Raw genomic sequence first — 17141 nt, forward strand, 5'->3', positions numbered from 1 at the left:
GGCAGCAGCTGCCAGTCACTTACACACCCGGAGGGACAAAGTCAAGGCAAAGCTCTAACACTACTTTGCCATCTGCCCCCAAGTCCACAGACTCCAGAATTTCAATCTGAAGTCGCCAGCTCTAGGTCAGCACCACAGTCTGTCGGTCCTGCTCAGGTGGCATCTGCCGCAGCTGCTCCAGCACTGAGTCAGAGTCTCAAAGTCATATGCACGCGATCCTGGGAAGGGTCCTGGGTAGTTCCCTGAACACCCAAGCCCGGGGCACGGAGGTGAGGCGTCCAGGGACGCGCCCACCCGGCAGACGGTAGCCCGCGCACCCAACACCAACGGCCAGCGCCGAAATGAAAGGCCAGCCAGGGTCAACGTGCCCCCCTGGCCCAGTGTCCTAAAGAAAGAACTACGCAGGAAGAATGCAGGGTCATTTTTAGGCAGAGCGATGTGCAGACAGTAACCCTAAAGTCATCCGCCACGGGCTCACAGAGCTGAAGGACTTTGCGGTGCAGACAAACTGAGAGCACCCGCAGAATAACGCAGACTCCCCTAGTTCTCTGGGGCTTGGCGGCCCGAGTGCTTACAGACACAGGGCAGAGGACGAACCAACTGCCAGACATCAGGAGGGAGACAGTGTACTGGGGGCATAAGGAGACAGGTTTAACAGTTCCCCCAGTCCCGGGATGGAAATGCCTATTTCCTCCGTGTAACTGGAAGCTGAGACAACACACATTCTGCCAGCGACTTGGGATGGAAGGTTACGCTGGGCTGTGGGCTCTCCAGACCGCACCAAGGCCACGGTCATCCTGGACCCCACATGCCCCCACGCCTCCCTCAGGGGCGCCACGGATGAAAGCTGCACCTCCCGCGACCAGGGGTCTCACGTGACGACAGCTGAGGGCTGTGCAACACCTGCCACCCTTGATGCACACCAGCGCTGTGGCCATGCCGACGATCAAACAGGCAGGCCCACCCACCATTCTCCAAGCAGGGACTGCTCCCAACAGACCCAGTCACCGGCCTACAGACAGTGGCCAGTGACCGCCAATCTTCCCACGAAACCTGCTGTCGGTTCCAGGGAACACGCTTCAAGAGCTGCACCAGTGGTGGCACGAGGGCTGGTGCATTGTTGTCGGGAAGGCATGAGACCAGGCGTCCCTTTCCCACACCTGTCTGCGCCTCCACACAGCCCCAGCCTTAACCATGGGGTCTACAGGCCCAGATCAACAGGGAAACACCAAAAACAAATTTAATTAAAGGCACATCCTGAATCTACTTTTTACCTGACTTGTTAAAATTAAAAATTACCCACGAAGATAAAGCACAGAACACGCACCTGTCAACGGCGTGACCTTTGCTTCCTCGTCCCACCACCGGGCAATGGAGATCTTCCCCCTACAGTCTCGCTGGCGGTACTCAAGTACAGAGCGTTACAGACAGTATATAAAGCAAAAGTAGATATGAAAATAAAAAATACACATTATTTAATTCTATTTAAAATAATCAAGTTTAAAATTTTATGATAAATTTCTCCTTATAAGGAATCCACAAACTTGAGTATTTTGACTCCTGCTCACTGCCCCTCTCCCCTCAGGACAACCAAGTGTTATCACATGCGAGCAGTTGGACCTCCTTCCATTCCCGCACGCATCGGATGGTTCACATGTGGTGGAGAGAGTAAAAGGTTACTTAAAATGTTAAAGTCAAACTTTAAAAATGTTTCCAGAAGCAGGTTTAACACATCACATTTTGCTCATGAGCACAAAATTTACAGTCAGAAGTTGCACATAAAGGGTTTATTTTAAATGTTTTAAGGATAGGATAGAGTTACATCATAATTATAAAAATTACTTACAGAATTAACAGATTTATATTGTTTATACTTCTAAATGCAGAGAACAGGGAACTGTCTACACATCGTATAAAATAAAATTAAAAATGAATTCAAGCCTGAAAGATGAGGTCATTTACCTAATCGTAAGATGCGAACACGAAGACCTCTGAACTATGCACACCCGCTCACACCGCACTAATGGTGGAAATACAAAAAGCGCAGCATTTCCAAGGAACCACAGACATTTCGACCATAATTATTTTGTTATAATAATTGTTCCTGTTTTGTCTTTGGAGAACTTTTTTTTTTTCTTTTTTTAAGACAATCAGCTTGCGCATGTCTTCAGGCACTACAATTTGTGACAATCAGAACAGTCTTCTAATGGGTCCACAGGGTTCAGAGATTCGAGCCCAATGCACTGCGGGGTTTGGCACGTAAAACAAGAATAGGAATGAACTCTGGCTGAGAGGTGACTGGGCGCTTCGAGAATGCACAGTCCCTTCAAATGCTGCACGACAGACAGAGCTGGGAAATCACCTTCTGCTGGCGCTGGCTCGCCAGTGCATTCTCATCCTACGACCACTACAACGGCACAGGAAGCAAATATACAGAAAACAGAAAACAAATCAAAACAAAGATAGAAAACAAAAAAACCTAAATATCTTCCACATGCAAGTTCAGTTAGTTACATTGAACATTCTACTTAGAATAGAGCATGCAAAAAAGGATGGTCTGCATTTAAGGTTCTCCTCGGAAGCTTCACGTGGCAGCCGGACGTCACACGCACACGACACGGGAACACGATAGCAGGTCAGTGAGGAAGGCCAGGACATTTTATACAGGTTCAGGGCTTGTGCAGTCACAAGTCCCATGATAATTTTGGAAACTCATGTCGGGCTCCTACAACAAGGAGCCAACATTCTGATACCAGGAAAAGGCAAGCAATGCATGCAGATCTGAAACGTGAGCCTAGAACGAAGCCTGAAGTACCGGGCGAGGGAGTGGAATCAGTCACCGCGCAAGTGTGGGTTAAGCCACGAAAAGAAAAGAGAATGGGGGGGGGGGGAGGAAAACAACAAAAAACCCCTTCCCCTTCCTTCCGCCCTAAAGGCAACAAATGGAAATGATGAAAATAATGGTGATCATCACGTGTCACGTTCGTCAGGAGAGTGGCAGACCATGTAGTATCGAAGGTGCTAAAGGTACTCGCAGGAAAACCACAATGCACGTCATCAAGTGACGCTGGGAAGGTCGCCACTGACCCAGCCCTCAGGATACTCCAAAGAACACTGGTTTTCAGTCCAAAGCCACTGTACCATGTTCACACAGTGCACACACCGGACGCCCTACTCTCAGGGCACACGTGTCTGCCTGTGCTCAGGGAGCAGACTCAGCCTCAAGACTGGCACACAGGGACTCCTGACCAGAGCCACTGGGAAAAAGGTGACAGACAGTCATGCAGCACGACCCCTGCTGAAGCCAGAGAAGTGTGAGACCAGGCAGGCACCGCAGGGAGAGGTGCAGAGGCAGATAAGCTCCCCCCGCGGCCCGAGGGGAGGCACTGCATTCTAGAGCGTGGGGGTCACCGTCCAACAGCATGACAATGGGCAGCCTTCCGAAGGCAAAGCGGGCACCACACGGACCACGCGCAGTAAGGCCACCAACAACAGAATCTCCAATACTGAGAACAGCCACGACAGAGGCTGCACGGACTGCTGGTAGTTGGCTGGCAACACGTGCATTTCGCCTTCTGCCCGAACCTCAGGTAAGTCTCCAACCTCCGCAAGACCCTGCCTTCCGTACTGCCTCTCTCCTGGCTTTCAGACCGTCAGGGCTCATCTGAAACTACATGACAGATGACCATGTCGCTGCCACCCAACCACTTCTGTGATTCTACTTCGGTCAAAACCACCTTGCAGGAACAAGCCACAAAAGGGCTGTGAGGCTGAGGGCCACAGTCACACCCACAGGCTAGCACGATGACAGGAGAGTCCACGTCAGCAGAACACCAGGAGCCAAGAGCGCTCAGCACCACAGAAAGTGTCAGGGGACCCAGGCCGTTACATGTCTACATACTCTCTGTGGGGAAAAGCCGGGGGAAGCCTTCTGACCACAACCACGTTATCAGTAAGAACAGTAATAAAAATAAAAGTGTCCCAGAGAACTTGTCAGAAGGCCACACCACCACCCTCAAACTTGTATTTCTCGGATCAAAGCACTAGGTTCTGCCAGGAACTTACCACATGCACGCCAACCACTGGCGCACTGTTGCCTCTCAAATCACGCACTAGAATCCAGACTGCTGATCGTACAGACTAACAGACCAGGCTGTGCCGTCCCAAGCACCCCGGCATCACACCGTGTGGACCAAGTACCTGGGCTTTGCTTTAAAACAAAAAAAGTATTTATGATAAAAAATGTAAACAAAATTTTACAAAGCTTAGAAATGAAAGGCAGCTTTTTACCCAGCTTTCTGTTTTGTCAAATTCTAATGTGGGTCCAGCAACTCTTCACAATGATTCCTATTCGGACTCGTGGTTTAAAGCCTCCAGACTGAAAAGGCGTCTGAACTTCTGACTTCCAAAACACGCTGAACGTCCCTGTGTCTCCTGTGCCCACATTTACTTTTAAATAAACAGCAGTAATATACGAAATCGGACTGACTTAGGACAAGCACTCCTGTTAAACTGGAGAATATTATTGAACCCCCGCCCCAATCCACAAGGAAAGGACTGCCAAGGAAGCGTGTGTGCGTGTGCATGTGCGTGTGCGTGTGTGTGTAGCGCGCGTATGGACACACACAGATGCGGACAGGGAGAGGTCCATACACGTCTTAACGAAGAAGGCAGTACCGACAGTGCCAGACCATGCTTGCAGCGTGGCAGCAGATGGGGAGAACTACGGTGCTGGGGAGCTGGGGCGGTCCAGTCCAGTTTACACGACCGCGGTGCTATCTTAACTTCACCAAACTTGCCTGTAACTCCCCTCCAGACACACAGACTTCTCGTAAGAGGAAGGAGTTCTTACACAAAATGCTCTGTGTTCACATCAATCTGTACTATTCAGAACAAACCGGTTCTGCTGGCAGAGATTGTGGGTTCGCAGGGACATTTAAGCTTTCATTAAACTGGAAAGCAATCAAGTCTTTATGTCTACAAATTATACATTTAATAGTTCCACAAATTTGGCCAAGTCCATGATGACATCTAGGATGTTTTCACCAAATCGTAGACGTAAATGTGGAAATCGTCATCAAACTTGATGAAATAGACCGACGGTTTGGCCTCCACCTGGTGAATGACCATGCCAGTCCTCTTAGAGCCGTCCTCTTTGGCATACTCCACCTGTTTGCCCACCAGGCTGTCCACAACTTCTCCCGGCTCCCTTTCTGCTGGAGGAGAATCGTCTGCATGGAAGAGGGCGGAAGAAAGAATTCAAAGTCAATTTTTACGTAAGTACCAACTCACGTGTCTATTTCAGTAATAGTGTTTAAAAACGTAACATCCGGATTCATCCTAATTATCTAGACCAAGAGTCGGCCCACTTTTTCTTCGAGGGCCAGAGGCTTGAGGACATAGGTCTCTGCACCCACCAACTGCTCGGCCCTGTTAGTCCTGTGAGAGTAGCTGCGAGGGGCACAGAACCTGAAAAGTGTGCCAATTAAACTTTATTTACAAAAACAGTGTGCTGTTCCCCACCCCCTCAGGATGTAGACGTGTCAAGAATTTTGAAAAATCATAACCAGAAATCCCTGTGGCTTGTACTTAATTACAGCTGAGACCGGCTGAGGGGGTGAGGCAAGGAAAGGCCGGGGAAAAGCCTGGATGCACAAAACTTCTCAAAAGCCGCAGTGACCCTCAAACAGGCCTTCAAAACAGACAATACCTCCTGGGACACTGAGTATGCCATTCACTTCAACACATCCCTGGTCTTCTTCCTGGAACTCCTCAAAGCTTCCTTCTCCCCACGTTCGCTGCATCTCACTCACATGGTCCTCCTACCCAAGCTCTCGGGTAAGATTTCCCAGGCTCTGGAGATAGGTACTGAGCGAACCCCTGCCCAGACTAATCATGACGGGACCTCCAGGACGGCACTGGTCTGCAGCAAAGCCCGTGTGCTGGAGAATCCTGCCCTGAGCCAGCAGGGCTATGCGGTGTTCTCAGAGCACAGACACCAGAGCAAACCTCCAGCAGCAAAGACCCAAGGGGCAGGGGATGGGGCCGGGAGGCTACCACCCTCTCTTCAGAAACCCCTGCAGGTCCTGCGTGGGGCGAGCCATTTTGCAAGGAGCAAGAGAGGGCTTCCACCCCGCGCGTACCCCAGGCTGCCTGTGCTTTCGCTGCTGGCACATCGCCCCCACCCCAGCCTCACACACAGCCTGCTGCGTCCCGAGCACATCTGTCCTTCACCTGCGGACACAGCCCTACCGGGCTAGTCTGACCGCTGGGGCTGACACCACGCATGACACCAGCCACCAGCCCAAGTCCGGCGGTCATCAGCTCCTCCGAGCAAGGAAGCGATGCCGAACCCAAAGCTCACGTCCTCTCTTCAAAACTGCTCTTTCCTCAGCAGCGGCGCCAGCCCCCCACGCTCTCGGGGTGCTGCACGCTTACAGAGCGTTCCAAAGCCACGACAGCCGGGCCTCTCCCCGCGACTGAGCCAAGATGCCGCTGCAAGGGCCCGGCTCCAGGACATCACTGGTGGAAGCTGCACTTCCACACGCGCAAAACCAGCTGGCGGGCGGGGCAGGAGGCTGAGCGGCTGAGGAAGGGGTAATGGGAGGCCAAGGGGGGCCAAGCAGGGACCGAGCAGGGGCTAAAGAGGGCCAAGGGGGCACTGGGAGAGTCTGCGGACAGCCCAGATGGCCCCAATGCCCCTACGCTTTCACGCAGCAAGGTAACAGTTCTAACTATGGATCTTTCTCTACAAAAAAGCTAAAAAAAACTGGGGGCACCTGGTGGCTCAGTGGGTTAAAGCCTGTGCCTTCGGCTCAGGTCATGATCCCAGGGTCCTGGGATCGAGCCCCGCATCGGGCTCTCTGCTCAGCAGGGAGCCTGCTTCCTCCTCTCTCTCTCCACCTGCCTCTCTGCCTGCTTGTGATCTCTGTCTGTCAAATAAATAAAATCTTTAAAAAAAAAAAAAGGCTAAAAATCAACTTCATACAAACAACACTCCTGATAATTAAATTCCTGCCCATAAATACATCCCTTTACAGATTTAGGATGAAAGTACACAAAGCCAAAGACAAAGAAGGTGGACAGTCAGGGCTGGAAGAGCACCTCGAAAGAAGGTTCACGGACTTGTCGACAGAAGAACCTGAGATGTGCTATCACAGACCTTGGTTACTCTGTACAGACCCAGGGAACCCTGTGCTGGAGGAAAGGCTATGTAGTAGTTTAAAAAAGAACAGGTTTACCCAAAAATGAAACTAAGAAAATAATTTCATTCACAACCACATCAAAAAGAGCAAAGTAGGGGCGCCTGGGTGGCTCAGTCACTTAAGCCACTGCCTTCAGCTCAGGTCATGATCCCAGGGTGCTGGGATCAAGTCCCACATGGGGCTCCTTGTTCAGCCTGCTTCTCTCTCTGCCTCTGCGTGCAGCTCTGCCTGCTTGTGCTCGCTCTCTTTCTCTCTCTCTCTCTCGATCTGACAAATCAATAAATAAAATCTTAAAAAAAAAAAGGAGCAAAGTATTTAGGAATAAACTTAACAAAGTGTAACACTAATACGCTGCAAACTACAAGATACTACTGATGAAGATCTTTAATTCTCAATAAATGGGAAACTATCCCAGGCTCCTGGGTCAGAAGGCTTCACAATGTCAAGGCGATCAGAGATTCAAGACAATCCCCATCAGAATCCCAGCTGACTTCCTTGCAGAAACTGACAAACGGATTCCGAAACTCAGGACACTGCCAGGGACCCAGAAGAGTCAAAACAATTCTGAGAGAGAAAAAGTAGGACTCGGCACCTCTCAATGTCAAAACTTACTTGAGAGCCACGTGACCGAGAATGGCACGTGCCCAGCAAGAGAGGAGCACAGCCGTCCATCTGCAGCCAGCTCCCTTTCACTGCCGGCACCAAAACCAGACAGCAGGGAAAGAAGATCTTTCCACAACGTGGTGCTCAGACAACATGCACAAGAACGAAGGGGGACCCTTCCACCACATCATAAAAATGAACTCAACATGTATCAAAGATCTAAATGTAAGAGCAAGACCTGTAAAACTTGCCAAAGAAAACAAAAGGGTAAATCGTCATGACCTTGGACACACCACCAGAAGCATGAGCTCCGAAAGAAAACACTGGACTTCATCACAATTAAAAACTTCTGTGCTTCAATGAGCACCGAGAAAGTGAACAGAAACCCACAGAATAAAAGAAAGTGTCTGCAAATCCTACATGGGTCCAGAGACCCTCATCAAGATCCAGACTCTGACACCGCAACAGAACAGAGGCCCAACTGGGAAACAGGCAGACAACACCAACAGACTTCTCTCCGAAAAAGACACAGAAACGGAGAGCATCTGGGTGGCTCAGTCGGTGAAGCTTCTGCCTTTGGCTCGGATTGTGATCTCAGGGTCCTGGGGTTGAGCCCCACGTCAGGCTCCCTGCTCGGTGGGGAGCCTGCTTCTCCCTCTGTGTTCTCTCCCCCCCCTCTCAAATAGATAAATAAAATCTAAAAAAAGAAAGAAAAAAAAAAGAAGACACAGAAACGGCCAATAACACACAAAAAGATACCTGACATCTTGAGTGATCAGGGAAATGTAAACCAAGACCACGACAAGGTAGCATTTCGCAACCACAAGGACACAGTGAAAACATCGGTTAACAGGCTGTGTATGCGTCAGAACCCTCACACGCAGCTGATGTGCACGGAGAAGGGTGATTCAACAGTGACCACAGACCCATCAATCCCACTCCTCGGTACGCACTCAAGAGAACTGAAAACATCTGCTCCGAAACCCGCACCCAAGGGCTGACCACAGTGTCCTTCACCATCAACGAGAGGCGGACAAGCCACACGCCACCCGCGACGGATGACACGTGTGCGCGCAGGGCCGCTGTATGTGGCGTGCAAAGAGATGAAGCACTGACACTCGTCACAACACGACGAGCCTTTAAAACGCTGAGCTGAGTAAGGACACCACACACACGGGGCCCACCATACTCGTCCACGTGCAAATCCGCAGCCTGACACAGAGCAACTGCACGGAAAACACATCGCACTTGGCAAACAGTGCGAAGTTTCACAACGCATGCTTGGTGCATGGTGAAAAGAATGATCATTCAACCACAGTAATCAAAATAAACAAGATACAACTACAAAACAGCTCATCAAACATCTCGTTCTAACCTTCAAGTTCCTCTGGAATTAACAGGAACAAAGGCTATCAAGGCACTTACTAGAATCAGGCATAATACGAAGGTCGCCTTCTTTATAATCGTCTAAAAGCTGGTACATGTACAAGACGGGGTCCTTCTCGTAAGTGATGTAGAACCACGTGTTCATGATGGGGGCGCGTGCCAGGACCATCCCCCTCCACTCGTCCTTGGAGCCGTCCTCCGTCTCAAACATGTGCTCCACCGCCTTGCCGATCATCGTGTCGGCCAGGTGCGCATCGCTGATCCGAGAGGTCGCTGGGAACGAGAAGCAAACAACGGTTCACACAGGGTTTCACTGGACACACACCGTGAAGGCTGAGCTCACGCAAGGGGGAGGCTTGAAGGGCTGACCACGTGCCACACCAGCGGCCCCAGGACCACCGGCAGGCCTCAGGGGCCACACGATGCCAAGCCCTGCGGGCCCCAGACTACGGGATCCCATGAGAACCTGCCATTCTTCTGTGCGCTTTCTTCAACTCCTGTCCTTGGTATTGTGTCTAAATTGGAACCTCCACGGTTTGCTGGAGGCACAGCATGCGTCCTGGTATTAACAGTTACTTTCTACGTTGCGGGAAGGACAGCCTTAGGGCAGAAACGCCAAACAGGAGCGTTCCCACGCAGCCTCATTCACCTTCCCTCTATTAACACCTATGTAATCACAGGTCAGGGATGAAAACTAAGAAATGCACTCACGCCAGGCCCGAGAGGTTACCCTCGCATCCACTGTGTTTTCAACAGCGGCCAGACCACGCCTCGTGGTGGTCACAGAGCCGGAGCCCTGGCATGAAACGCCCAGCGCCTCCGCTGGGTCATGTGAAAAACAAACTGCTTCCCTGGGCCTGCCGGCCTCCCCGCCTTGCCTGTCCCTGCCCCCACGGGCCTCTCCCCTCTCCCCACCAGGCTCCTCCGTCTGTGGGACCACCAGCCACTGTCGCCTCCTCCCACTGTATCCCCTAATGACATCTGCCACCACGTGAAGACACCGTGACAAAAGGAGGACCCTTCCCGTCTGTCTCCCAACCCTGAGATCACAGGGCATCCACAACTGCCCTACAGACTAACCCTCAGCCCTGCTCTGCGGTCTTTAAGAGGCAGGCAGAAGGGCGCCTGGGCGGCTCAGTGGGTTGGGCCGCTGCCTTCGGCTCGGGTCATGATCTCAGGGTCCTGGGATCGGGTCCCGCATCGGGCTCTCTGCTCAGCAGGAAGCCTGCTTCCCTCTCTCTCTCTGCCTGCCTCTCTGTCTACTTGTGATCTCTCTCTGTCAAATAAATAAATAAAATCTTTAAAAAAAAAAAAAAAAAAAAAGAGGCAGGCAGAAAATCACAACCTTCCTTTTATCACCACTGGGAAATTACAGAGAATCCTAATGATTTTAAGGTTTCTCTGGTCCTCACGTTTTAGACAACTGTCTTTAAAAACAATTAGCACTTCTGTTTTACTCATTCACAAGTGCATCTATCTCTGTTAAAATAAAATTCGAAGGAATACAGATTATAATTTCTTTTTAAAGATACCGTTACCCAATTTGATCAGAAAGACACTCTAAACACATCTGCTGGCTCTCTCTACTTCCACATGCACTAATTCTAAACTACATAAAACCCCCACTGCACGCTGAAGTAAAGCCTACTGGTTTCGAAGTTCTCAAACTTGTCAGTCTCTGGACTCCCGTACATGATGCTTAAACATTTCTGAGGATCTGAAAGTGCCCTTCTTCGCATGAACAACTCCGAGACTGCCGTGTTAAAGGTCATAAATGACAATGCTACACAACGGATCTCTCACGAAAAATACACTTCCTAGCAAACAGGCAGCACGGGGGCGGCGGGGCTCTGCGACTGTCAGCCTCTGGGGTCTGGCTTCCTGAAGACGAGCCGGTTCTCCGCCTGCGTCCGCATCCGACCTGTCGCGCGCGGTCCTGGCAGGCGCACAAAATCCAGCCTACGGGCCCCTGCTGCTGCAAAGGCGCGTCTCCTTGTCAGTGTTTTCAGGAAACGGAGACACTCCCGTGTGACGCTACAGGACACACAAGCGGCAGCTCCGACGCGGACGCTGACGCGCAGCGCAGAACCTGTGACCCGTCCCCGCGGGCCCGGCACGTTCACTCGGCCTCTCCCAAACGCGCAGAGAACGCCTACAACTCAGCGGCCAAACCAATGGAATAACCCGGCCCAAACACGGGCGAAGGGCCCAAACAGGCACTTCGGCACAGATGGCAGACAAGCGGCTGAAACGCGGGAGAGAAGGTGCCCGACATCACTCATCGTCAGGGAAACGCAAATCCAAAGCCAGAGTGAAGGACAGAGGCCCGCGCGACGGCAGACGAACCCGAGCCCGTGCCTGCGGCTGGAAACCAAACAGAGCGCGGTCTCCTCAGGCAAACACGGAATTCCACGGCCGGGACAATCCTCCGGGGAAAGGAAAGCAGCGGCCGAAGAGGCACCTGACCGCCCGCAGCAGCCCTGTGGCGGGCGCGGCCCAGGCGTCCATCCACAGAGGCAGGGGCGCCTGGAAGGGGGCGCACACGTGCAGTGCAGTGTCGTGTCACGCGGCCTTGAAGGGAAGGAGACACGGCCCCCGGCTAGACTGGGCGAACCCCCAGCACACCGTGCTGAGGAAGAAGCCGGTCACAGAAAGACAGTCTCCGTCCTGCTGAGGGGGTCTGAACGTGACCGACGTGGCGAAAGCGGAGGGCAGATGCGGCGGGGCAGGGGCCGGGGAGCTGCCGTCCACTGGGGACAGAGCTGCAGCCCGACAAGATGAAGGGATGTGGAGACGCGCTCCGCGCCAGCAGAATTACCGACACTGCACGACGGTCAAGGCAGGACACTTCAGGTCACATTTTTCTTCCCACCAAAATGAAAAGTCGGTCAGTCTTCGAGTGGATCCTTTACCGACACGCAATCCCACACAGAAGACACCGCATGTGCTGAGTGACGCACATCGCGCGCCGCTGCCTTCCTCCGTGGGACGTGAGTGAAGGCCACGCGGCTCCCAGACTGCGGGGTCGCAGGGAGCACCACGATTAGCTATTACGTGAAGTCAGTGTACGAGACACTGCTGGTCTGCCGAGAAGCCCTTGGATTTCCTTTTTAAAATGCTCTGTTTACAAAAGCAACCGTCTCCTGCTGGGAACTTCTAAGAAAAACACTGGACAACTCTGAAGGCCATCAGCAGAGATACTTACAGGTTCTGGGGTATTTTGGTCAAACCAAAATAAAAGGTCTTCTCCTGCGCTACGACGGCAGAAGAACTCAGGAGAACGGGCACAGGCCACGCAGCAGAATGGAGTAAATCTCACGGGAGCGGACAGACTCGCCCCAGGAGAGATGCAGACCAAACCTCTGGGTCAGAAGAACACATGACAACTACTTCCTACGAACAATGGAGATGAGAGTTTAGACTCTTTTTAAGACCTTCAGGCTAAGACTCCTCCACGTGCGTTTCTCACGCTGGAAACAGGCAAACGTCAAGACCAAGAAGAAACCGAGGCTGTGTCTCGGGAGGAAGAGAGAGGGGTGCAGTGGTCCAAAGGACAGGTATGCTGTGACAGCCGGCAGAGATGGTGCGCTGCCCGATGAGCTACCTTTCATAAATGGGTAAAAACGATGGAAAGCAAGCTTTCGGGGAGAACACCTGCATTTAAACAGGACGAAGACAGACACAGCCCCGCTACCCACAGGGAACCCCAACAAAGGACCTGCTGCTCTGGCAGAGCATCAGCGTGGGGGAGGCACCTGGGTCCCAAGAGCACAGCAGCAGAAACAAAGGGCACCGGCTATCCGACCCCACGCTTCCACCCGCCAAGTCCACCTCTGCCAGAACTGCGTCTGTTAACACGGAGGCTTCTAAAGACCATCCCCAGAGCATAAACCAGCGCTCACACACGAGCAGCACAGCCATCTGAAAACATCTCCGAGTGAACACGCTGAAGAAGGTGATGCATCCTACTGACCACAACAGTAACATTTTACTTTATTCTTAAAGGTAAAATCAGTCATTACTATTATTAACTGACAACTTACACCTTAAGGAACTAGGTTATGAAAGTAAAGCACATTTGTATGACACTTAAAAAAAGAAAGGGGGTGCTCGCTTCCCCTGTCACTGTGCAAACAACTCTAAACTCTGCGTGAGCAAGCCCATGGGTTCTGGCGGCCCGAATTAGGGCTGAAAGTGCAGTATCACATATGCAGTAATACACACGCTGAGATACACTTCACATAAGGATTCTAAAATAAAGGCATAAGCTGCTATAATCAGAATAAGTACACAGCACATTTGAGCTAATAAGAAAATATTCTTACCCATCAGAGTCCACATGAACAGTGAGCAAAATGTGGGAAATAACCATGTTAGAAATTATCAGATTGTCAGTTTCTTCAGCAATAACTTCATACATCTTTATATCCTCTCAAACCGTGGTTTGAGAGACTTAACTGTGTATCGGGAGTGCTTGCACTCCAGCAGAAATAAAAATACCAATAATGCAAAGAATCATCAAAAAGCATCCATTTCGATAATCATTTTTAAAGCATACAACGCACAAATAGTAAAGAGAACTTACCAACTCTATCAGGGAGGACTTCGAGCGCAGAAACTCTTTCATCTTTATTAAGTTCTAGTCCATAAACACAGTCAAATCCATCGTATTTTATAAGATACAAAGAAGGATTTACAGGCACCTGGTCCAGAACGGTTCCTTTCCACTGGGTGACAGGGCCATTCCCCTCCTTCCACCCATGCTGAATCCTGCAGCCTACGATGTTCCGCCGGGGCTGGGAAACAGGTTTGCTCGGCCCCACACTGCTCCGATGTTTTCTGCATTCACACATATATACACGTAAGGGATCATCTCAGAAGTACCCACCCCTCGATCCAACGCTACGCTAACTAGCATGCTCTCCTAGGGGTTCTCCCAGGCCTGCACTAGCTAGTGGTGCCACACTCCCGGTCCAAGCACCTCAAGGTGGGCCCTCGGGGTCACCGTGTGTGCACACGGAGTGCTGGCCACAGGGCTCCCCGTACACCCACTGTGCCTTAGGCAAGCTTGGCCCTCATACTGAGCACTAGCACTGCGTTCTCAGCATTCCCGTTCCCTCTAATGAGTCAACTAACAGTGATCCCAGTTAATCAGAGAAAGAGAAGGGCTGAGCACGTGAAGTACACACACATGCACGTGAACCCGTTCCTCGTCTAACAGAAATGGGCAAACCGTTCAATCTCACCCACTCGGGAACCCACACGACAAGCCCCCACCACCTTAATCAGTGAGTGAGAAGACACTAAACATGGAGCTTCTCCTCCTCCCCCCACCACCGGCCAGTAGTCCAGGCTGGCTGGCATCCCCATGTTGTACCGTCAGTACTCTCTAGAAAACACAGAATCTTACACACTTGCATTTGTGACAAATACTTAACATAATGTAAAAATTATTGCAGCAACACCAAACCACGTTCTTCCCAGATCATGAACAACTGAAAAATCTACACATGATGTTTATTGACAAGCAGTACACGTGGGTCTCGTGATCAGGGAAGGAATCCTGGTCCCCCCGGGAGTCTGCACACAAGGCCGGGGCTGGCATGAATACGAGCTGAGGGCCAGGCTCCACCCGTGCTGCCAGGAGAGCTTCCGGCGGGCAGAAAGCTCTCGGCTGCCTCACCGCGAGCGCAAGTGATGAGCAACTGGAGTACACACAAACTCTGAGACAAAAAACAATTTATTGTAGGCTATGATGTATACAGAGGGATGTATTTCAAGTAGTCGATCTGGTAAACCCACTGGTTCTGTGAGACAGAGGTTCCACCAAACCACGGCTACCCGACGATGCCAGACAGGTGGCTGCAGGCCTTCACCTCAGCAAGAAGGGGGCATGGCCCAGGAGGAAATCTTCCCACGTCGGGCTGGAGAAGGGTCCCAAGGTTTCGTGCAGCGCTTTGAGGACAGCTGAAATCATGGGTCTGCCCTCCCCACGCCCCCCCCACCAAGACTCAGAGGCACCCAGCAAACCTGCCTCCCAGCAAGACAGGGCACGCAGTCCTTTCCAGGTGCAGGGCGTTGCAGGAAACAAAGGAGCTGGGCCTCAGAAGGGACGATGGGGACACCCCACAGAGGCCTCACACACACACAGAAGGGCTCAGAGCTCGGCGGGGAGGACCGCTGTTGGGGGAGCCCCAGGCGTCCTCACAAACAGGTGCCTCACAACGGGACTAAAGGGAAGCACGCCCAAAGACAACACACCCACTATCAGGCACACAACAGAGGCCAGGACAAAGGAGGAGAGACGGAAGAGCCCAGAAATGAGAAGTAAACTGGAGGAACCCAGCTACCAGACACCATGGGGCACGCCTGGGACAGAGGACAAGGGGACAGTAGGGGCAAAACAGTCATGAAGAGATAGGGACAGACGTGAATTCCAGCTTCTGTAAAACAGGAGGACACCAACACAACTCAAGAAAAATTCCCTGAAATAGAAGACAGACATGTGCACAGGCCACCTTGGGAAAGTGGACCTTCAACCACAGACACTAACATTCCAGTCAAACAAACGAACTTCAGAAATGGAGCATCTCATGGGCATCCAAGCAAAGGACACATCTCATGTAAGGAAAACGGAACATGACAGTGACGCTGGGGCCACCAGACAACAGAGTGCAGCGGGGTTCAGGTTCTCAGCAGGGAAATGTGAGCCGAGGGTTCTCTGCTGCCGTCCAAGGCCCAGGAAGAAATGTCCTGGTCGGGGCCTCCTGAAAAGTCATGGGAGTTTCTACAGAGGCTGACTGCAGGCTGGGAGCACCTCCAATTGCACACAAATGTGAGGAAAAGGGAAGAGGGGCATGCAGCTGCGGTCTGCAGGGGCGAGAGTCAGAGCTACCCTGCGGGGAGAAGACACAAAGCATGGCAGAGCGAGACAGAGAGCATTTGAGACCGACGGCCCCTTATTCAATGGGGAGAAAGGAGAGTGAGGCCTGGACTCAGAGCTGCTCAGGGCAAGGAGCCCCAGGTCCTCCCCAGACTCTGCAGCGTGCAGCTCGGTGTAGAGGAAAAGGCCAGTACCACGCACCACTGAGTCCGTGCCCTGCAGCTACGAGCACTGCTCAACCCCAATGACCGCGAACCTCAGGCCTCTCCGCAGCCCCTGGGAGCGCTGTGTGGGGAAACGGCTGGAATGCTGCCAGCACAGCGTATCTCCTCCATCGATCCATCCCCTACTTCTTGGGACACTGAGGCAGAAGTCCGAGTGATGCACAGTGTGGACGGGGTCAGGCTCTCTGCAGAGAGGGCAGAGGCTGGCTCCCAAACCCTAGCAAGGAAGGAATGCAGTCCTCTGCAGCATTTCAGTGGTTCACGCAAACACTCCACCATCACTACCAAAATTACGGACTGACGCTGCAGCTGCACCAGTGTCACCGTGGCTATCACCATGGCCAGGCTACAGTACTCAGGTATGTGGCCAATCATGGCCCCAAGCGTCTTCTGTGAGGGCACTCTTCTACGGGACATGGAAACCAGCAGATGGCCCCACACTTGAGTGGGCCTCATCCTATCAATTGAAGGACTTAAAAAAGTGTTCTTATATGAAAGTGCAATCTTCCCTTTTCCCTGGGCTCCAATCTCCGTCCACACATGTGCATGCACACCTACACACACACTCACACGCATAATAACCACAGGTTCTGTCTCCTTGGAGAATAAGACCACAGCTAGAAAAGCTTCTATCCAAGATTCCGAAGCAGGACATCTTCTATTACTGTGATTCTCAAAATCACCCTAACTTGGCCAGTTTAAGGGCACAAAGGGGCAGCTGGAGACCCAGAGCAGCTGTGTTCCAGCTCAGCTATGCGTCCCTTGTACACTCATGAGCAGTGCTGTGCTGTGGCCCACAGCTGTTCCGGAAGAGGGAGCATGGCACCATGCATGGCCATG

General features: G+C 51.9%; 1 protein-coding gene across 7 annotated transcripts in view; it reads right to left on the minus strand.

Annotated features, from left to right (window-relative positions):
• Positions 1-1772: 1772 nt before the first annotated feature.
• The window catches only part of SPIN1 (spindlin 1), a 78458-nt gene continuing 63089 nt past the window's right edge, over positions 1773-17141 (minus strand). For 6 of the 7 annotated variants that reach the window (XM_047698717.1, XM_047698714.1, XM_047698713.1 and 3 more), the window contains 3 exons: positions 13780-14033; positions 9234-9467; positions 1773-5231 (listed from right to left, as the gene is read on the minus strand). In XM_047698717.1, coding sequence (XP_047554673.1) covers positions 5032-5231; positions 9234-9467; positions 13780-14033 — 688 coding nt within the window. In that variant the 3' untranslated portion in view covers positions 1773-5031. The remainder of the gene's footprint in view (positions 5232-9233; positions 9468-13779; positions 14034-17141) is intronic. The other variant, XM_047698712.1, reaches the window with a different exon arrangement.

This window comes from Lutra lutra, chromosome 13 (assembly GCF_902655055.1).
Source record: "Lutra lutra chromosome 13, mLutLut1.2, whole genome shotgun sequence".
NCBI lineage: Eukaryota > Metazoa > Chordata > Mammalia > Carnivora > Mustelidae > Lutra > Lutra lutra.